The 23323-nt window shown below is 42.4% G+C and overlaps 1 protein-coding gene across 1 annotated transcript in view; it reads left to right on the forward strand.

The window, feature by feature from the left end:
• Positions 1 to 23323, forward strand: part of FSIP1 (fibrous sheath interacting protein 1) — a 142936-nt gene that overhangs the window by 13894 nt on the left and 105719 nt on the right. Inside the window, exons 2-4 of the mRNA XM_089681490.1 lie at positions 425 to 614; positions 11808 to 11970; positions 16836 to 17005. Coding sequence (XP_089537616.1) covers positions 432 to 614; positions 11808 to 11970; positions 16836 to 17005 — 516 coding nt within the window. The 5' untranslated portion in view covers positions 425 to 431. The remainder of the gene's footprint in view (positions 1 to 424; positions 615 to 11807; positions 11971 to 16835; positions 17006 to 23323) is intronic.

Below are 23323 nucleotides of genomic sequence, written 5' to 3' on the forward strand. Positions count from 1 at the left end.
ATCAACCCAGATGCCTGCACTGGCAGCTGGCTTATCCTTTCAGTGTGCCACTGAGAGCCTGAGCCAGCCACTTCCACCCCCTTTCCGGCCCAGTGCTCCAGTGAGTGCTGGAAGGGCAGAGCAGAGAGCCGACTCTGCTCAATGAAGTCTGAGAACTGAGCAATCAGCAGTCTTTGATTGCTCAGTTTTCAATGTAGAGACAGCATCAGATTGATGCTGCATCCACCTAGGAGAGTATGAATGTTGAGGGTTTTTTTTTTAATTCCAAACTTCTCTTTTAAATTAATACAACACTGTATTCATTTGTGTCTTATATCTGCCAGGAGTTCAGATTAAATACAACCATTCCACTTGTAATTGCAGGGATTAAAGTTTGAAACCTATCTATAATAATATGTGATAAATGTTTTGTATTTGTATTTAGATTTTAGATGACGAGTGTTCTGGAGATGGATATTGTGAAAGGAAACCTGGATGACATTTCCAGACCTGCTTCAGTGTCTCGGTCCCGTCCTGAAAGCCGTATCTCAAGTTCACTGCATGCAGAGAACCCAAAAATGTTTTCCACAGTAGGCTCTTTGGAAGTGTTAACTCCAGAACTGTGTCTTTCAGAGGTAAAATTATTTAAAGTATCTTGAATCACTGTCTACCTTCTGCTATGCAATTTTTGATCAAGTGCTTAATGCATTGTTGAGGAAAAGAGAATCCTTTGACTAGATTCCTGTATTTATTTCAATATGTCCATAGTTTTGTTGGTGTCAAGAGAAGATCTAACATTAGTGGATGTTTGATTAAATGGCCCACAGTTGAACCATCTTATTAGTATATGTAAAATAAAAACCATGTTGATCATACCTACCAATCAGATTCAGATTGATTGTTTTGGCCACCTTCTTGGACAGCCATCACTAGCTCCTATTAGCATACATAGTTAGTCTGGCTGAAAAAAGATAAAAGTCCATCTAGTTCAACCAAAAATAAAAAAGTTATAATCTTATACCCACAGTTGCTCCAGAGGAAGGCAAAAAAACCACAGCAAAGCATGATCCAATTTGTTCCTGCAGGGGAAAAAATTCCTTCCTGATCCCCCGAGAGGCAATCGAATATTCCCTGGATCAGCCTTACCTATAAATGTTATTATCCAGTTATACTCCATGTATCTAGTAAAGAATCCAGGCCTTTTTTAAAGTAATCCACTGAGCTGGCCAGAACCAACTCTTGAGGGAGTCCCCTTGTCCTCTGTGATGACCTCAGGGTGAATAACTACATCGAATTCACTATATGAACCACTGATGTATTTATACATTTTGATCATATTCCCCTTTAATCTCCTCCTAGAAATATTTAAAGTAAACCTGTCCTGGAAAAAATGTGGTGCTGCCATTGCTTACCCCAGACACCCATTAACTCACAGACCCCTTATATCAGAGCCCTCCCCCTTATAGACCTCCATTAGATCAGTGAGACCCCCCCCCGTATCAGTACCTCTGCCCATAGATTCAGGACATGGGAGCTGCTGCAAGTTAGTAAGTGAAGTGGAGTTTAGGGGTGGAACAGGGATGTGGAGCTGCGGCTCTAAAGATATATTTGTTCTTGCGTTCTCCAGTGTGCACAGGGTGCAAAGGAGATCACTGAGGCTGGGGAGCCTACCTTGGGCTGTGCTCCCTGCATGGCTTGGCCAGTTCACTCTTGGCCATCGGACAGAGCTGGAGATCACGGTCAACTCCTTCGTGCACCGTCCTCACCATCTTCCCAGCCAGCCAATTGGAGAAGCCTTCATCTCCCAGCTCCCCACCCAATTAGGGGAGGGTCAAAAGGGGCATCCAGTGGAGAGGGGAGAGGCTGACAGGCTGGCCAATCATCGCTCCCCCACGTAAGGTAGGCATATAATACATGGCCCATCAGAGAAGACAAGGTGAGGAGTTCAGTGGACGGCTGCCCTAGAAGGTTGCTTGTGCCTAGTGACAGTGGTGGATGGTGCTGGACCGTGATTTCTGGTCACTGCGGCGACCTGGCACCTTTGATTTGTCGAGCCCTGGCTTACCCTCTACAAATATCTAGCTGTTATGCTGACTCATTGACTTTAATACTTTCCAAGTCATTTATCCATTTTTTTTTTAATAGATTACAGTTTTTTGGGTTTTTTATTTAAGAAAATACATAAAAGTGATCATATACACTCACTGGCCTCTTTACTAGACCTGTTCAATTACTTTGTAACACAAATTGCTAATCAGCCAATCAAATGGCAGTAACTTAATGCATTCAGGAATCTAGATGTGGTGAAGACGACTTGCTGAAGTTCAAACCGAGCATCAGAATGGGGAAGAAAGGGGATTTGAACGTGGCATGGTTGTTGGTGCAAGGCGGGCTGGTCTGAGTATTTCAAAAACTGCTGATCTACTTGGATTTTCACACACAACCATCTCTAGGGTTTACAGAGAATGGTCCGAAAAAGAGAAAATATCCAGTGATCGGCAGTTGTGTGGATGAAATGCCTTGTTGATATCAGAGGTCAGAAGAGAATGGGCAGACTGGTTCAAGATGATAAAAAGTCAACAGTAACTCAAATAACCACTCATTACAACCAAGTTATGCAGAATACCATCTCTGAATGCACAACACTTTGAACCTTGAAGCAGATTGACTACAGCAGCAGAAGACCACCCCGGTTGCCACTCCTGACAGCTAAGAACAGTAAACTGAAGCTACAATTCGCACAGGCTCAACAAAATTGGACAATAAAAATTGGAAAAATTTTGCCTGGTCTGATGAGCCTCGATTTCAGCTGCAACATTTAGATGGTAGGGTCAAAATTTGGAGTAAACAACTTGAAAGCATAGATTCATCCTGTCTGGTATCGATTCAAGCTGGTGGTGTAATGGTGTGGGGGATATTTTCTTGGTACAGTTTGGGCCCCTTAGTACCAATGGAGCATTGTTTAAATGCCACGGCCAACCCGAGTATTGTTGCTGAACATGTCCATGCTTTTATGACTACAGTGTACCCATCTTGCACCATGTCACAGAGCACAAATCATCTCAAACTGGTTTCTTGAACATGACAATGAATTCACTGTATTCCAATGGCCTCCACAGAAACCAGATCTCAATCTGATAGAGCACATTTGGGATGTGGTGGAACGGGAGATTCGCATCATGGATGAGCAGCCGACAAATGTGCAGCAACTGAGTGATGCTATCGTGTCAATATGGACCAAAATCTCTGAATAATGTTTCCAACACCTTGTTGAATCTATGCCATGAAGAATAAAGGCAGTTCTGAAGGCAAAAGGGGGTCCAACCTGCTACTAACATGGTGTACCTAGTAAAGTGGCCGGTGAGTGTATATACTGTAGTTCAGAGTTCTAGCATATTGACCTCAGATGAAACTCGAAAAATTAGAATATTGTGCAAAAATTCATTTATTTCAGTAATGCAACTTAAAAGGTGAAACTAATATATGAGATAGACTTATTACATGCAAAGCAAGATAGTTCAAGCCGTGATTTGTCATAATTGTGATGATTATGGCTTACAGCTCATGAAAACCCCAAATCCACAATCACAGAAAATTAGAATATTGTGAAAAGGTGCAATATTCTAGGCTCAAAGTGTCCCACTCTAATCAGCTAATTAAGCCATAACACCTGCAAAGGGTTCCTGAGCCTTTAAATGGTTTCTCAGTCTGGTTCAGCAGGAATCACAATCATGAGAAAGATTGCTGACCTGACAGTTGTGCAGAAAACCATCATTGACACCCTCCATGGGAGGGAAGGCCTCAAAAGGTGATTGCAAAAGAAGTTGGATGTTCCCAAAGTACTGTATCAAAGCACATTAATAGAAAGTTATTTGGAAGAGAAAAGTGTGGAAGAAAAAGGTGCACAAGCAGCAGGGATGACCGCAGCCTGGAGAGGATTGTCAGGAAAAGGCCATTCAAAAGTGTTGGGGACTTTCACAAGGAGTGGACTGAGGCTGGAGTCAGTGCATCAAGAGCCACCACACACAGACGGATCCTGGACATGGGCTTCAAATGTCGTATTCCTCTTGTCAAGCCGCTCCTGAACAACAAACAACGTTAGAAGCGTCTTACCTGGGCTAAAGAAAAACAGACCTGGTCTGTTGCTCAGTGGTCCAAAGTCCTCTTTTCTGATGAGAGCAACTTTTGCATCTCGTTTGGAAACCAAGGACCCAGAGTATGGAGGTAGAATGGGAGGCACACACTGAAAGATGCTTGAAGTCCAGTGTGAAGCTTCCACAGTCTGTGTTGATTTGGGGAGCCATGTCATCTGCTGGTGTTGGTCCACTGTGCTTCATTAAGTCCAGGGTCAACGCAGCCGTCTACCAGGAGATTTTGGAGCACTTCATGCTTCCTTCCGCAGATGAGCTTTATGGGGATGCTGACTAATTTTCCAGCAGGACTTGGCACCTGCCCACACTGCCAAAAGCACCAAAACCTGGTTTAACGACCGTGAGATTACTGTGCTTGATTGGCCAGCAAACTCACCTGACCTGAACCCCATAGAGAATCTATGGGGCATTGCCAAGAGAAAGATGAGAGACATGAGACCGAACAATGCAGAAGAGCTGAAGGCCGCTATTGAAGCATCCTGGTCTTCCATAACAACTCAGCAGTGCCAGAGGCTGATAGCTTCCATGCCACGCCACATTGAGGCAGTAATTGCTGCAAAAGGGGCCCAAACCAACTACTGGGTACATATGCATGCTTATACTTTTCAGAGGTCCGATATTGTTCTATGTACAATCCTTGTTTTATTGATTGCATGTAATATTCTAATTTTCTGAGATTGTGGATTTGGGGTTTTCATGAGCTGTAAGCCATAATCATCACAATTATGACAAATCACGGCTTGAACTATCTTGCTTTGCATGTAATGAGTCTATCTCATATATTAGTTTCACCTTTTAAGTTGCATTACTGAAATAAATGAACTTTTGCACGATATTCTAATTTATCGAGTTTCCACTGCCTGACAATTAGCAGCAGCATTATTATGCGAGCCAAGCAAGCTGTATTTTTCTAGTTTGACTGCCTTTCTGAAAGATGCAATAAGCAGCCCAATGGTCCACCTCATGGAGCGCACATGGTAGGCTGACAATGCTTCTGCTGTTTGCAAGGCAGTAGATTTGTATTGTCAGTCTGCAGGAAGGAGTGCTATTACCCAAAAAAGGAAATTTTGGAATATATTCACAAAAATGTATACAGTGAGACACAATATCAAATATTAAAAAAACAGAATAAAAGAGACTTTACTAAATCTAAAAAGTATTAAAGTGTTATACCAATTTGGCTGCAAAAGCGGAAAAATAGTTTATCACCTACTGTGCTTTATATTTTGTTACGTTACAACTTTTTTGCTGGTTACTTGTTTTTTTTTTCTTTAACACTCACTGCATTTTAGACTATATGCACAATAGGAGCTGAAAAAAAGCTGGAAAAATGCTGTATAAGAACCGCTCAATATTTTTATAGTGTTTTTTTTATGGCAGTTTTCCCTTCTGTTTGCCAGCGTTTAGCAGTTTTAGCTGGTTGTTAAGGATCAGGCTGGCAAGGCAGCCACCATGTCCTTAACAACCAATGATTCATCAGCTGTAAACAAAATAATTGCTGGCAATTGATATTTGAGAAAAAAAAACAACGTGAGGGTCCCCCTCAATACATTCTAGGCCCTTGGGTCTGGTATGGATTTTAATTTAACCACTTGCCTACCGGGCACATATACACCCTTCGTGCCCAGGTCAATTTTCAGCTTTCAGTGCTGTCGCACTTTGAATGACAACTGCACCCATATGAAATTTTTATAATTTTTTTCACCGAAATAGAGCTTTCTTTTGGTGGTATGTACTCGCCACTGGGCGTTTTTTGCGCTATAAACAAAAAAAGAGCAAACATTTTGAAAAAAAAAAAAGTTTTTCTTTGTTTCTATTATAAAATTTTGCAAACAGGTAATTTTTCCTTCACTGATGTGCGTTGATGAGGCTGCACTGATAGGCAGCACTGATAGGCGACACTGATGGTCGCTGACTGGCGGCACTGCTGAGCACTGACTGGTGGCACTGCTGGGCAGAACTGATGGGTGGCACTGATGGGCACAGATCATCAGGGCACTGATCATCAGTGCCCTGATGATCGGTGCCGATCAGTCCTCTGACAATTGTCGGTTATCAGCAGTACTTTCCTCATGCTGTGACAGCGTGAGGAAAGTGCAGCCGATAACCAGCTGTAACTGTATTTACTGGTGATCTGCTGTGTCATTGGACACAGCTGATCACGTGGCTGTGATTGGCCTTTTACCACATCATGTGATCACGGAGATCACCAGGGGCGCGTTCTGGGAGGACATTACAGTGGGGCAAAAAAGTATTTAGTCAGCCACCATTTGTGCAAGTTCTCCCACTTAAAAAGATGAGAGAGGCCTGTAATTGGCATCATAGGTAGACCTCAACTATGAGAGACAAAATGAGAAAAAAAATCCAGACAATCACATTGGCTGATTTGGAAAGAATTTATTTGCAAATTATGGTGGAAAATAAGTATTTGGTCAATATCAAAAGTTCATCTCAATACTTTGTTATATATCCTTTGTTGGCAATGACAGAGGTCAAACGTTTCCTGTAAGTCTTCACAAGGTTGGCACACACTGTTGCTGGTATGTTGGCCCATTCCTCCATGCAGATCTCCTCTAGAGCAGTGATGTTTTGGGGCTGTCGCTGGGCAACACGGACTTTCAACTCCCTCCAAAGGTTTTCTATGGGGTTGAGATCTGGAGACTGGCTAGGCCACTCCAGGACCTTGAAATGCTTCTTACGAAGCCACTCCTTCGTTGCCTGGGCGGTATTTTTTGGGTCATTGTCATGTTGGAAGACCCAGCCATGTTTCATCTTCAATGCCCTTGCTGATGGAAGGAGGTTTGCACTCACAATCTCACGATACATGGCCCCATTCATTCTGTCCTGTACATGGATCAGTCGTCCTGGTCCCTTTGCAGAGAAACAGCCCCAAAGCATGATGTTGCCACCCCCATGCTTCACAGTAGGTATGGTGTTTTTTGGATGCAACTCAGCATTCTCTCTCCTCCAAACACGACGAGTTGTGTTTCTACCAAACAGTTCTATTTTGGTTTCATCTGACCATGTGACATTCTCCCAATCCTCTTGTGGATCATCCAAATGCTCTCTAGCAAACTTCAGGCGGGCCCGGACATGTACTGGCTTAAGCAGGGGGACACGTCTGGCACTGCAGGATCTGAGTCCCTGGCAGCGTAGTGTGTTACTGATGGTAGCCTTTGTTACGTTGGTCCCAGCTCTCTGCAGGTCATTCACTAGGTCCCCCCGTGTGGTCCTGGGATTTTTGCTCACCGTTCTTGTGATCATTTTGACCCCACGGGGTGAGATCTTGCGTGGAGCCCCAGATCGAGGGAGATTATCAGTGGTCTTGTATGTCTTCCATTTTCTAATTATTGCTCCCACAGTTGAATTGTTCACACCAAGCTGCTTGCCTATTGCAGATTCAGTCTTCCCAGCCTGGTGCAGGTCTACAATTTTGTTTGTGGTGTCCTTCGACAGCTCTTTGGTCTTCACCATAGTGGAGTTTGGAGTGTGACTGTTTGAGGTTGTGGACAGGTGTCTTTTATACTGATAACAAGTTCAAACAGGTGCCATTGATACAGGTAATGAGTGCAGGACAGAGGAGCCTCTTAAAGAAGAAGGTACAGGTCTGTGAGAGCCAGAAATCTTGCTTGTTTGTAGGTGACCAAATACTTATTTTCTACCATAATTTGCAAATAAATTCTTTCCAAATCAGCCAATGTGATTGTCTGGATTTTTTTTCTCATTTTGTCTCTCATAGTTTAGGTCTACCTATGATGCCAATTACAGGCCTCTCTCATCTTTTTAAGTGGGAGAACTTGCACAATTGGTGGCTGACTAAATACTTTTTTGCACCACTGTATATGGCTATCTTCGGTCGGCAAGTGGTTAAGGGGAACCCAGTGCCAAAATAAAAAAAACAAAAAAAAACCAGCATGGGGACCCTTATCTGAACCTGGCAAGCCAGGAAAGAGGGGGGGGAGGGGTGAGCGTCCCTCCTCTTAAACCATACCTGTCCACATGCCTTTGACATGGGCATTGGTTGTGGGGGTCTGTGGACAAGGGGCTTATTGAAATGTGGAAGCCCCTAGATCCCGATTCCCACCCCCCATGTGATTGAGTATCCCTACTCGTTCACCAAAAAGTGTTACGCGAGTAAGAACACAGAGCCGGTTTTTGACAACAAGTCCTTTATTAAAAATAAATAAATAAATGTCCCACAAATGTTCCATTGTCAAGCATGAAGTAAATCCAACATCACCTGAACAGAAAAAAAAAAAGAAAAGTCCGTACCTGACGCTGGCTCCCACTGACAGATTCGCCGCCTTCCGTCGCTAAATAAACTAAGGTGCAGGCATTCACAGCCAAGCAGGCCCAGTCAATGATGTCACAAGGTGGCTCCACCCCCTTGTTTAATTAGCGGCGGAGCTGTGAGATAGCAAAAGTAAGCGTCAGGTGCGGACCTTTTTTCTAAATTTTTTTTGGGGTCAGCGGCCGACACTCATCGTGATTGATGTTGGATCTACTTTGGGGGACATTTATCTATTTATTTTGAATAAAGGACTTGTCAAAAGCCAGCTCTGTGTTTTTACTTACTTTTAACACTTTTTTCGTAAATGATTAGAGGTACAATGTACCCCACACTCATTCACATGGTGATGGCTGGGTTCTGGGGGCCCCTTTGTTAAAGGAGGCTTCCAGACTCTGATAAGCCATCCACCCAAAAACCACCACCACAATCACCGCATAAGGTTGTGGGGAAGAGGTCCTTGTCCCCATTAACATGGGGACAAGGTGCTTTTGGGGGGGGCCCAAAGCACCCCCTATGTTAAGGGCATGTGGCCTGGTATGGTTCAGAAGGGGGGGCTGCTCGCTTACCCCCTCCTTTCCTGACCTAAAAGGCTGCATGCTCGGGGTCTAGTATGGATTTTGGGGGGGACCCCCACACCATATATTTATTTATTTTTTTTAATTTTGGGCGTTTTTTTTCTCAAAATTTTAATTGCCAGTAATTTTGTTTACATTCAGCTGTCAGCCGGGAAGCCAGCTGACAGCTGGTGAGTCAATTGTCGGTAAGGATGCAGCAGCCGCTAAGAAAAAAACAAATCACTGGAAACCAGTTCTTAGCAGCTTTTAGGATAGTTTAGGGGCATTCAGTGTTTTGTTTTGTTTTTTTGTGCCGACAAATCGCTCCCAAAACATGCAAAAAAGCCCTAGTAGCTGAAGCTTGAAAAATGCTTCTAGCTTACAATAGTGTGAATGGACACACAAGATAACATTTCTTGCTTCTAGGGGCATAAAAAAACCTCATCAGTAGCTGCAAGGGGCATAAATAAGATTGTGTGCATGGAACCTTAAAGTAGAGCTATGGACAAAACTTTTTTTTTTATTTTATTTTGAATAGAGCAAGGGACTGTCATAACCCGTCGGGTTTTTTTTTTCGCCATTTTTGTCCCATTGGGAAGATTTACCTTCACTTCCTGTCCCATAGCCAAACAGGAAATGAGAGGAAATCCCTGCAAATTAAGGGAATTTCTTGGGGACCCCCAGGTCACCAGAACTAGTGGAAGATTTCCCCTCTATTACATTTCCGGGGACAACCCAAAATTTGGGATTTTCTTTTACTTTTACTTTCAATGATAATGGCAAACAGGACAAATAGAGAAGGTGAATCTGCTTAATGGGGACACAGACAGCAATAAAACCTGACAGGGGTTCTAATCCCTCTGCATTGTATCCAAAACAAAAAAAGTTTAGTTATAGTAGACGGTGTTCTGAACTGTGCTAGCAGATCTTCATTATCCTTTGTAAACTAGCTTTGAACACTGTCTGTCCTAACAAAGGACTAAAATGTAGAACCATTGTATGTTAATGAGGGATAGCTCCGTGAGTCCCCACCGAGTGGCAGACACCGTGAGATTCTGCCAAGACACCTTCTTCTCCAAAACATCAATTTTTTTAGGTATACTTCTGAACTTCAGATACAGTTTCATTGCATAGTTACATTGACCTAGCTTGTTCACTGTAAGTTTATACAGTATTCGATACCTGTGAAACTGGAGATTTACTGCAGTAGTTACTGCTACTACAGTGATTGTCGTGGTCCTCTGGGTCCTGTGTTGAGCAGCTAGTTTTGTACATAGTGAACACAGGGGTTCCCTTGCTTGGCACAGCCACCGTTCACAGGATGCCAAGCTGGACAAGTGTAACTAAGTAATAGAAACCATACATGAAGTTCAGTTTTAACATGTCATAAGGCTGTGACACATTGGGGTTAATTTACTAAAACTGTAAAGTGCAAAATCTGGTGCACCTATACGTGGTAGCCAATCAGCTCCTAATTTCAGCTTGTTCATTTAAGCTTTGACAAAAAAAAAGACCTGGAAGCTGACTGGTTTCTTTGCAGAGCTGCACCAGATTTTGCACTCTCCAGTTTTACTAAATCAACCCTACTGTCTGATTTACATTATGTAAAGCATGTAATAGTTTCAGTCACTGATCATAAAAATTCGAACCTGTCATAGCAGCTGTTGCTTAGGTATTGGGACTTCTGGATTACCAGGAAAATCCTCGGGAGCATGTACAGAATGGTGCAATGTGGTGTCTCTCGGACAGTACCTACCTATGTTTTCACCAGCAGAAGTTTCCTTTTATTATATTTTAACCGTAATCTGCAAGTTGGGAAGCAGAAGGTATGATTTGAGTGGTACCAGGCTCTTGGTTGGCATACCATAGGGCAGGGTTTCTCAACTAGGTTTCCTCCAGAGGTTGCTAAGGGTTCCTTGAGCAATGAGAAATTTCTCCGTCAGATAAATTCCCTCTGACACCACTGATCCTTTTGAGGAAAGTGGAAAGATAGCGCTGGACCCGTAGGTTTATTTTATTGGTATTTTTATTTATGGTATTAATGTTGGTGTAAATGATCTGGTTCCTGTGTAGGTGGCTTCCATGCTCCTGAGAATCTCCACAGTCTCCCTGGCTTGTACCACTGATAAGAGGTCCAGATACAAATTTATTCCATTAAAGGTCAGGGGTATAATTCAAGAAGTAGCCAACGCATTTCGGGGATCTAAGTGCCCCCTTCTTAAGGACTAGAAAGAACATAAGAATATTTTCATATCAATCTGACATCAATACAATGTCCCCCCCCATGGTGTCATAAATAAATAAAACCAGTCAATCGTAATGAGAATATTAAAATAATTACATAAAAATGAGAACATGAGTGCTGAACAAAATTGAGAATATGGGTACTGAAAACCAAACCTACAAATAAATACATAAATTATAACAAAAATCATAATAATAATCATTACTATTATTACAATGACACATTATAGGTGATATGTTAACCTAATAAAAGGGAGAGGGAGAAAAAATTGGGTAAAAACTCTCAAAACCATTGATCCTTTTAGCTATCTGTAAAGTGGGAATTCTTTCCAATGACCACAAGCGTAAATAGCATTCTTTCTACTGACCATCACACTAATATATCATGAGTTGTAGATGTAGAAATTTTTAGAAGGGGTTCCCTGAGACCGGCGTGCATTAGTATGTTTATTAGTTTTGATGTGAAAATAAACTGGTGATTCATAAAATATATATAATACATATGAAATATTACAGTATGTCATGTAACCCTTGATTAAACCGCTTTGTTGATCTGTATATAAATGTAAATTCAAATTTTTTTTAAAGCTGCAGAATTTTACTTCAGATGATGAACAAGAAACTCTTAAAGCTCAAAGTCCAGAAAACCGCTTAAATGGTCAGAGGTCACAGAGCCCTACAGTGATCTCATTAAACAGCGAGCAAGAGAGAGTTAATGAAAATCTGAAATCAACAGCGGCTGAGGAGTCAGGTAGGTAATGTGTGGTCTTGAAAACATTTTTTTCTAAGGATAACGACCATTATTTAGCAGAGGACAGAGGTAGCGATATGTGTGATCATCTCATCTCACGTAACCGCACACTGCAACAGAAAGACCCTCTTGGACTTTTTGCATTCTCGTGACAGATCACATTGCACCAGGTTATTTTAAAATAAAGAATGAGAATTACAGTGCCTTGAAAAAGTATTCATACCCCTTGAAATGTTCCACATTTTGTCATGTTGCAACCAAAATCGTAAATGTATTTTATGTGATAGACCATCTCAAAGTGGCACATAATTGTGACGTGGAAGGAAAATGATAAATGGTTTTCAAAATTTTGCACAAATAGGTCCTTACTGTGTAGAACCACCTTTCCCTACAATTACATCTGCAAGTCTTTTTGGGGTTTGTCGCTACCAGCTTTGTGCATCTAGAGAGTGAACTTTTTGCCCATTCTTTGCAAAATAGCTCAAGCTCTGTCAGATTGGATGGAGAGCTTCTGTGAACAGCAATTTTCTAGTCTTGCCACAGATTCTCAATTGCATTTAGGTCTGGACTTTGACTGGACGATTCTAACACATGAATGTGTTAGGTTGTGTGTTTAGGGTCGTTGTCCTGCTGAAAGGTGAACCTCCGACCCAGTCTCAAGTCTTTTGCAGGCTCTAACAGGTTTTCTTCTAAGATTGCCCTGTATTTGGCTCCATCCATCTTCCCATCAACTCTGACCAGCTTCTCTGTACCTGCTGAAGAAAAGCATCCCCACAACATGATGCTGCCACCACCATGTTTCACAGTGGGGATGAAGTATTCAGGGTGATGTGCAGTGCCAGTTTTCCGCCACACGTTTTGCTTTTAGGCCAAAAAGTTCAATGTTGGTCTCATCTGACCAGAGCACCTTCCACATGATCACCGGGAATTATTATTATTAGAATTTTTTTTTTTTATCAGGGCAAGTAGATTGTCATTAGGAACAAGTAGATTGGGACCCCAATTTAGTCCTTGGGCAAGTAGTTTTTTTTTTTTTAAATTTCCACACCCCTTTATTACACCAATTGCTAAAGAGTCTCTAAAATTAGAAACAATGGCTTGGAAACAACAGAGCTCAACAATTAGAGGACATATGGGTGTATGCCATTTGGTCCAGGTGCTTTATTCACATTTAGTATGTGTATGTATGAATGTGAGTTAGGGACCTTAAATTGTATGCCCCTTGAGGGTTAGGGATGGATGTGAATGTACAATATGTACGTAAAGTGCTGCGTAAATTGACAGTGCTATATAAGTACCTGACGTAAATACTTTGTCTAAAGGTTTCTGGAATTGACAACACATTGACTCTGGTGAGTGGTTCCTGCATCAGGAGTTATTTCTAATCAGGTCTCTGAATGCTGGGGCACATAGATAAGATGTTGTCCTGTTACAATTGCATGAATTACAGGGTTGTAGCCTAGGAGTCCTGCGAATGTCCTGGTAGCACCATGAATGCAGTACTTCCTGCTATATCTTTTTCCACCACTAAAATGGCTCCTTAACCCCTGCAAAAGATTAATGCTTGGGGCTCATGAGACTTCAAAGATTGGATTTGCCAGACACGTATTTATCATATTCTTTTACAGGTTGGTTCTGCTTGAGTGGTTTTATTCTAGCGACAGAGTTGCTTTAAACCTGGCACAAACTTGGTAGTAATACATATAGTAAGCTGTAGTTTCCTTCTACCCATATCTCTGCATATACGTTGATCCGAGGTTTTTGCTGAAAATTTCTGCTCAGCATTTTATTCTTTTACAAAATAGTTTATTAGTAGAATTAATTAGTAGAAAAATTTTACATCCAAAATAAAATGGAACATTTTGTCAAGCATACAGTAAGTAGATTGAGTTAAACAAATACCCTGTTTCCCCGAAAATAAGACCTAGGAATATTTTTGGGAATTGCTAAAGTATAAGACCTAGTTGTGATCAGGGCTTCTGCCACCCCTGGCACTGGCCCTGTGCACAGTAATATCTACTGTCTCTTATTAACACAGAAGTGCGACTTTTGTGTTTGCAAGTGACAGTCCCTCTTGTAATATAAAATATATGCAGCGCAATATTGTATAATCCAGTCATCAAAATGTACATACACCTTGCTGTGTGACAGTACTAAATTATCATACAGTGCATATTCAGTGCTACCAACATATCTCCTTATATAACATAAACGCACTTAATTTCATATACATTCCCCTATTGATCATGTGTTTACCAAATCTTGTATACTGTGCATTTACATATAAACAGTGTCCCACTTCGACAAAATGATATATTGTGAACTTCCCCTTTAAGGCTCTGTGCTCCACGTGCTCATGTGCAATCGCTTCTCTTTAAATAACCATCCAGTGTATTCGTGCGACCCCCCCCCCCCCATGTTGTAACCATCTCCGACACACTTATGCACTCACCTTATGGTTTGACCCGAACCGTCAGGTCAAACCTAGCCTTTCCCTTTAACCCGGGCGGGTGTAATGGTATGCCAATCTCCAATTGCTCCTGCTCCTCCAAACTCCACAACGCACTGCTCAGAAGTGGGTCCGAACCGTTTGGTCAAAGAACGCTCCTCTCCCTTTCCACAGATGGGAACGCTGGCACATACAATCTCCAACTCCTCCTCACTCCAAAACGCAATTCGTTTGTGTCCTCCTGGGACACTACAGGATCAAATACTCTATGTCAGTGCTTTTGTGAATGAAACAGCATACATTCCCGTATCCAAGATGGCGGTATGTACACTTCCGGTTATGGCTTGACGTCATCGGCGTGCTCTACGCTTTACGTCAACACGTGACTTCACCAGGACTCCTGATGAAGTCACATGTTCCTGCATCCCCTTTCCTCAACTCACCACTGCACCCTGTCTGAAACTCACCTGTCAATTCACCTCTGCAACACCTGACTGCAGCTCACAACTGTCATCAGTTGGCCCTCTCTATAGTAACCATCATCCACAACTGCCTGCAGCTCACCTCTGCACCCCATGTCCACACCTGTACATTAAAAATATAAGACCTACCCTGAAAATAAGACCTATTTGTGTTTTTTTTGAGGCAAAAAAAATATAAGACAGTATCTTATTTTCAGGGAAACATGGTAGTATAAACACGAATAATCGCAGTGGTAGAGATTGTGGCTTATGAACTTCAAAATAAAAAAAAAATGTAATCAGGGTATACAGCTTATCAAGCATGGGAGGTTCATAAAACTAGCTTATGTAAACTGTAGCATTTGGTTTAATCATATGCATATTGTACTGTCCAGATACACTATGTGACAGGTTAACTATTAAGGCCCCATGCACACAGGACATTTTCCCAATTCTCCTAGAAGCATTTCCTCCTGGAAAAAAAAAGTTTCAAGGCTGTGTTATCTGTCCCTTGCACCCAGAAATGGTGGCAGTGACCCATGTACTCAGATGGTAGAGTTATGTGAGTAACACTTGCTTTATTAGGTAAAAAAGAAAATGCATGCTAAATGGACAAGTTAATTTTTTGCCCAGACATGGGCCTTAAGCCTCCAGTCACATCTAAGCCAGTTTTGAGTATGGTATTAAAACCCTAGCGAGTATTATGCCCTCTGGGGTGCTATTAACATTTTCTCAACTTTCCTAGAAGTTCCGACTTCCGCAGAAGATGTTCTTCCATTATTTCCAACTGCGACATGCAGCCAGGGCCCAATTCCCACAGCCACCTATCCTTCAGGGAGACACTGTTGACTCAGGAGGACCTCCCCAAACCACTGTCTGCCCTCTAAAGAACATTGCTTGGTGTTAATTCATCTAAGGTTGAGAAATTATGGGCTATATGGAAAGAAGATATTCCTTCTCTGGATGAGGAGGATTGGGCGAAGGCTCTGGAACAGGGTCCTACGTTGGTTATCTCCTCCAGGGATAAGCTCATACAGGTCAAATTTTTACATAGGGTTTACTTTACCCCCTTGAGGCTCTCTCGGATATATCCAGAGCGGGACCTTACCTGTCCTCGTTGTAGGTTACATCCCGGTACCTTTCTACATATGTTTTGGACGTGTCCTAGAATTGTATTATATTATTTTGGACTGATGTTTTTGAGCTAATTAATGTACGGCTTCAGTTGTCCTTGGCCCTCTCACCTGCCTTAGCATTGTTGGAGCTTCATGATGATGTGCAATGATCCCACCATCTGAAGTTGTTGATATCCTACCTCTTTTATTATGCCAAAAGAGAGATTCTGTTAAATTGGAATTCTGAGGATCCCCTGGTGGCATCGTCCTGGGAAATGGCTGTGGATGCGGCCCTCCCAATGTACAAGCTTACCTATATCAGTAAGGGCTGTCCATGGAAATATAAGGTGTGGCTGCTCTGTACGTCTTACTGAGGGATTTTGGAGACCCATTTTTCTCTACTGGAATTTGAGTGGGGACTTATGGTAGCATCGCCCTTCTTTTCCCCCCTTTTTCCTCTTTCTGGTGCTTTTTTCCTTCTCCCTCCCTTCCTTTCCATCGGGTGACCTGCCAATTTCAGTTGCGATTTGCAAGGCATTTGACACCGATGTCTATGCAAATCACAAAAAAAGTAGTGCATGCACTACTTTAGACAATCGGTGCGACTCCGACCAAGTCGGAACCGCACCGATATGACCACACTAATAACAGACAATAGGGTGCGACTTGGTATACGATTTGCAAGTCGCATGGCATGCAATTCGCATGCCAAATCGCACCCGATGTGACCAGCGTGTAAGTCAGTTTGCACTGCAGTTTTGTTTGCATGTGTGAATGGTTACTGACCTATTTACATGCGTGAATGACTTGCATTTCTCTCCAATTTTGTTGTTTGAACAGATTCTTCTGAGATTCCAGTTGCTGCAGAACCCAACATTGACCCCAAACTGGAAAAAGCTATAAAGAGAATGAAGGCTCTAGATGAAATCTTGCTTAAAAAGACTGCAAAGGAGAAGGAGGTTTTAGCTCAGAGCAATGCACTTAGAAAGCAATTGTGGGAAGAACTACAGGTACAGAAATTTTAATTGAAATCTTCACTGCAAACTCCAGTTTTATAAAAAAAAATAATATTATCCAGGCCATCTATATACAGCATGTTGCATCACATTTATTAGACTTAATTGCATATTTCTAACTGCTTTTCCCTTATCAAGATACTGAGACAGGCTACTGCAATAATGTTTTGAAACTGATGGCTGCTTGGGGGAGGCTCTTCCTGCTGTAATTGCTTGATCAGCCTCTGGACTGCAATAAAAGAAACTTAGCAGTCCTAGCATCTCTTTATATTTAAATATTTTTATTGGAAAATTTGAAACATACAGAATAATTGAAAACATTGGTATAAAGAGGTGCATCTTTAATACAAAATCTTGTATAGGTAGGATAAAATGGAGTAGGGGTACCTCGCCATCTGGCCGAAGTACATTGCAAAGTCTAGATTCAGTTACATGAGAGGTATGCTCAATTTTGTGCACCTTATTGGACTGTAGTAGGAACATTAAGGGGGAGATTAGAAAAGGGAAAGAAGGGGGAAGAGGGGGAGGTAGAGGCACCTAGAGTGTCAAAATCATGTAGTGTGGGTGAACATTATATAATCATTTTATTGAACAGTTGGGGTTGTGTAACCATCGGGTCCAATGAGTCTCAAATTTGTGGTGTGAGAAGGTATGGAGGGCTGTTCTCCTCTCCATTTCACATAGGAAGTTAAGATCGGACAGTAGTCGGGACAAAGAGGGAGTGTTAGTAGATCGCCATAGCCTGGTGATATTGAGCTTTGCAGCTGACAGAGTGTGTATGGTAATGGTGCGTGAGGGCAATGGAATTTTGTCTATTCCAATATGGAGGAGCGCTAGAGCCGGGTTTGGGGTTATTGGAGTCTTTGTAATGGAAGAGATTATTTGAAAAACTTGGTTCCAATAAGAGGTCAGGGACTTACATGTCCACAGTAAGTGCAGAAGAGTACCTGATTCCCCACAGTGTCTCCAGCAGGATTGTGAATGTTGTGGATAGAATAGGGCTAACTTAACAGGAGTTAAGTACCCTTGGTGGAGTACTTTCAGATATGTTTCCCAGTGTGAACTGCACTTTGAAGATTTGTAAGTAATGGCAAAAGTGCTGAGAGATATGGGTTGTTGAATTACTTTTTCCCAGTTTGCTATGGACGATGTGTGTGTATTAAATTGTGATTCAACTAGAGTCGTGTAGAACGTTGAAATACCTTTTTTTGGATAGGTTGTTTTTTGCAAGAAATGCTGTGTAGTAGCTGGGATTTTTATGTTGCATGGTACGTTTGCCTTGTAGAGGGTATGGGTTATACGTATATAGGTAAAGTATTCAGTAGCTGGGATTTGGTATTTTTCTCTAATAGTCTGAAATGAATGTAGTGTATTGTTAGTGTACAGGTTTTGTATGTAAAGTAATCTATGGTTTATCCATAAATTTAGGTTTAAATGAGGAGAGAGGAAGTGTAGGGACGAAAGCGGAGTGAGAATTTGAAGGTTGTCTTTACGTAGTTGGGTATGAGAAATAAAGTCATACCAAGCTGTTAGAGAGGCTAATATGCAAGGGTGATTATGTAGGTGTGTAAGGTGAGCCCCGCGAGGTATGAATAATTAGTCTGACAAAGTGTGCGGTAGGAATAAGGAAATTTCCATAAGAGTCCAGGTTTTGTTGATTGTGGGCTGCCACCAGAAGAAGAGCTGATCAAGTAAAGTGGCGAGGTAATAGGATTTCATATGTGGGAGTCCCGCTCCGCCTCTGGAGGTTGGGCGGATTAGGAGATTTGTGGCATATCTAGGCTTTTTCGAATTCCAAAGAAATTTGTTCAGTATTGCCTGAAGTTTTGTAAAAAAGATGTGAGGGACTGGGATAGGGAGCGTGCGAAAGATGTAAAGTATCTTGGGTAATATACACATCTTAACTGTCGCCAATCTGCCTAACGTCGAGAGAGTAGTGGTGCGTAGTGCTTTAATCTCTTGTGGAATAGATTCAAGTAGTGGTTTAAAATTAGCGGTATATAGTTGGTTGGTCTTTGCAGTCAGTTTGATTCCCAGGTATGGGATGCTAAGTTTTTCCCAAGTAAAGGGGAAGTGTTTGGAAATTAGATTTTGGGTAATCTCAGGTGTGTGTAAATTTAGAATAGAAGATTTCAGTTCATTAAGTTTGTAGTAAGACACGGATGCGTAGTTTTGGATATGCGTTCGTATGGTGTTAAGGGATTTGTATGGATTAGTAACCATTAGGATAATGTCGTCTGCAAATAGACTGATCTTGTGTTCGGATTTTAGGCATTTAATTCCCGTGAAATTGGGGTCGTTTCTAAGGGTGGTTGCTAGTGGTTCAATGAGTAGCGCAAAAATTATAGGGGATAGTGGGCAGCCTTGCCTAGTTCCGTTGGAAATGTAGAAGGGTTGAGATAGTGTGCCGTTAGTTTGGACTCTGGCCGATGGCTTGGAGTAAAGGGACAAAATGGCCGATAGCATCCAATCAGATATTCCAAATTTTTGGAGTGTATGCGTCAAACTTCCAGTGGATTCGGTCAAACGCTTTTTCTATATCAAGCGATAGCAAGAGCGAAGGTTGGGTATCTAATTCAAGGTGGTGTATCAGGGATATGATCCGTCTGGTGGCGTCAGGAGCCTGTCTACCAGGAATAAATCCTACCTGGTCTGGATGAATTAAAGTCGGTAGGTAAGGGATTAGTCTTAGGGCGATTATCTTAGCGTATATCTTTATATCTGTGTTAAGGAGCGAAATTGGTCTGTAATTTTGTACTAGTTGAGGGTTTTTACCTGGTTTCAGGATGGTGGTAATTATTGACTGTAGCATGTCTTGGGGAAATGCGCCACAGGTGGCGACATGGTTGTACAGGGGGGATAGGTGCAGAGAGAGGTCGGGGGCAAATGTTTTGTAGTATTCATTAGTGAAGCCATCATTTCCTGGTGACTTGTTCAAAGGGAGGGTGCGTATGATTTTTTCAATCTCAGCCGAGGAAATCGGTATAGAGATAGATTCAAGTTGAGATGGGGTTATGTGTGGGAGATTAGTGTTATGTAGAAATTTCTCTATTGAGTGTGTCTTGGGTTGGGTTGTATTGGTGTCATCTTTTAGGCTATATAGTGTCTGATAGTAGGCCGCAAAAGCATTTGCGATATCCTGTGGGTTTGTCAGAGTGTTGTGCGAGGTAGGATGTCAGATTGTGGATATTTTGGTTTTAAGACGTTTTTGTTTGATAGTTTTACTAAGGAGTGAGTTTGCCTTGTTACCGAGTGCATAGAATTTAGCTTTTGTTTTTTGTAGGTTGGTGTCGTATGCGTGCAGTAAAATGGTACGTAATTTATTCCTGTCTGAGTTTAGGGTCGCTGTTATAGCGGGGTTTGGATTCTGTTTGTTGAGTTTTTCATTGAAGCGAATGGAGGTCATGAGCTGATCAATTTGTTGAGAACGCTGTCTCTTAGTGCGGGCGTTTAACTGGATGAGGATACCTCTCATGTAGGCCTTGTAGGCCGACCAAAGTGTGGTGATAGATATATCATGGGTGGTGTTGATGTCAAAAAAGAGCTTGTGGGCTTCTTGGATACGCTTCTGGTTATCCGGTGCTGTTAAAAGTGAAGAGTTGAGTCTCCAGATGGGTGGGAGCGCTGTGTTTTGGTTGTCGTCTAATGATATGTGGATTGGAGCATGGTCCGACCAGGTTATAGTCCCAATTTTGGATGCTGTCACTTGTTGCAATGTCCATTTGTCTGTGATAAACATGTCTATGCGTGAGTATGAAAGATGTGGAGGGGAGTAATAAGTATAATCTCTTTCAGAGCCATGTTGACATCTCCAGATGTCATAAAGGTCATTGTCGTGCAGAAACTGATTAAGAGTTGGTTTCGTGAATTTTGAAGTGGAAGATGAGTCCATGTCCGAGTTTCCCGTAATGTTGAGATCACCACCGATGATGAGTTTCCCTTGTTTAAGCATGGAGATGGTTTTGTAAAGTTTACGGTAGAAACATAGCTGTTTGCAGTTCGGACCATAAACATTTACTAATGTATGAGTCTTGTCGTTTATTTGGCATACTAAAATGTGGAAGCGTCCAAGTGGATCCGCCTTCTGTGATAAGAAACGAAATGAAAGAGAGTCCTTAATGGCCGTGATCACTCCATTCTTCTTTTTGGGGTTGGTTGCCATAAATGTTTGAGAGAAACGATGAAGGTATAATTTGGGCGCCTTTTCGGTAGCGAAGTGTGTTTCCTGTATGAAGAGTATGTCCGCTTGTGACTTCCGTGCTTCTCTAGAAAGTAATGAACGTTTATATGGCGAATTAAGGCCTCGGACGTTGAATGATGTAAAATTAATCATTTGAAATCATGGTTCCACGCTTTTTTGTAACCTGAGGTGGTGTTTGGGAGAGGCATATGATTATGTATCTTGCGAGAGGATAAACATTTAAGTGGAGGTGATAGGACTGAGACTCAATCGGAGTGTTGAGGGAAGTATTCCGAGGTGTGTCGAAGTAAGTGACATATGGGTGTTGCGTGGGTATCCAAAGGTGCCATGGTAGGGAAGGGGTAAGGATATAAAGAACAACAATAAAAAAGGATTTGCGAAAAATGCAAATATCTCGAGTAGCCAACTTTGCTAGCTCAAAACCGGGGGGTGCGGGTGGGCTTGACCGCCAGACGGGGGTCAAGCCAGTTGCAACCATTTTAAACAAACTTTGCAAAATTTAGGCCAAACGCCAGACAGATCGGATGAAGAAGTGGCTCCTGGGAGAAAGTGTGGACATATTTTAGTAAAAGAGGAAAAACATGTCATGTAATGATTATGTTGCCTCCATAGAGCTATCCGCGGGTTCTTGCGGTTCCACAGGGATGATATTCCAGGTTTTCAGTAGATCCAGGCCTGCCTCCAGTGTATTGATAGTGAAAATTCTACCATGTTGCCGCACCATCAGTTTGGTGGGGAACCCCCATTGGTATGCTATGCCATGGTTTCTTAGGGCCTTGGTGATGGATATCATTCGTTTTCTGTTAAGGAGGGTAGCTTTAGATAAATCAGCGTATAAGCGGAGATTTGTGTACAATGGTGGGAGCGGCGGTGGATTTCGGGCCGCCGACATAATTTTATCTTTCACATGGAAAAAATGAATGCGGGCTAGTACATCCCTAGGGGTGGATGCCGGCAAAAAGGAGGGTTTAGGTAGGCGATGTGCCCGGTCAATTGCGATCTCTAAATCAGTGATGGGAGGAGGATTTTGATATATTGCTGTATGTATGGGAATAAGTCAACGTTGGTGACAGATTTGGGAATTCCTCTGAATTTGATGTTGTTGCGACGTGATCTGTCTTCTAAATCAGCTAATTTTTGATTGATTTGCTCAATGTCGTTCGAGTGCTCTGTGTGCGCATCAATTAGGTTGTTGTGCGCCTTTATTATGTCTCCCATGCTATTCTCAATGTGGCTGATTCTGTGTTCTTGTTGTACTATAGTTGACAGTTGGTTGAGTGGCGTAAAGATGTCATTATGCAGAGATTGGCGTAAAGACGTAAGCATGTTTTTCATGCATATTTCTGTCAAGGTATGTCTGACGCAGGGAATGCGTCTAAGTCAGGCATAGCTACGTGGGGTGGCTGTAATGGAGGATTTGAGGCCTGGTAAAGTGTGCTAGGGTTCTGTTCTAGCCGTGGCCTGGATTTAGCTGGGCTGCGTAATGTAGGGGACAGTGGGGGTGACAACTCACCAGGGTCCCTGGGGTATAGCAAGTTCTGCAGCCTGGAGTCTTGTTGCTGGGCCCTTTAGTCCTCCTGCTGAGCGCTGCTGCTGTCTCCCTGTTTGCAGCCGCGGGCGCCATCTTGGACTCCCGGCCCGACGGCCGGGAAGAATTGTGTCAGCTTTCCTGGCTGATCCAGGGATTTTTTCCTCCTCGACATGCCTGCGGATGGTTGTGCACCTTATATTGTCGGTGCAGTGCTGGTTTGGGTTCCCAGGGCCGGTTTGTGCCGCTTATAGGCTGGCGGGTGGACGGCGCTGTCTTACTGCACGTCCACCTTCAGTGCTGGCCGCGCATGCGCCCCCCCTAGCATCTCTTTAAATACATGGACAAATTATCAAAGATGAAAGCAAATCATGCTTGCTGCAGCAAATATAATGACAGAGCTAGGAAAAATTAAAATGTTACAGCTCCTCGAACTTTGTGCAGGTGGCTAGGGTAAATAATGCGCATATCGCACAAGGAGAAGTGTAGTTTTTTGGAAGTGTCTACGCACAGAGTGTGGACAGATCCCCCAGAAATCCATTGTGGTAGCTACAAGAAAATGTGTGCATTTTTTTTTGGTAGT

The sequence above is a fragment of the Staurois parvus genome, unplaced genomic scaffold (genome assembly GCF_062004578.1).
Source record: "Staurois parvus isolate SC_StPar_1 unplaced genomic scaffold, SC_StPar_1.0 ptg000267l, whole genome shotgun sequence".
Classification (NCBI taxonomy): domain Eukaryota; kingdom Metazoa; phylum Chordata; class Amphibia; order Anura; family Ranidae; genus Staurois; species Staurois parvus.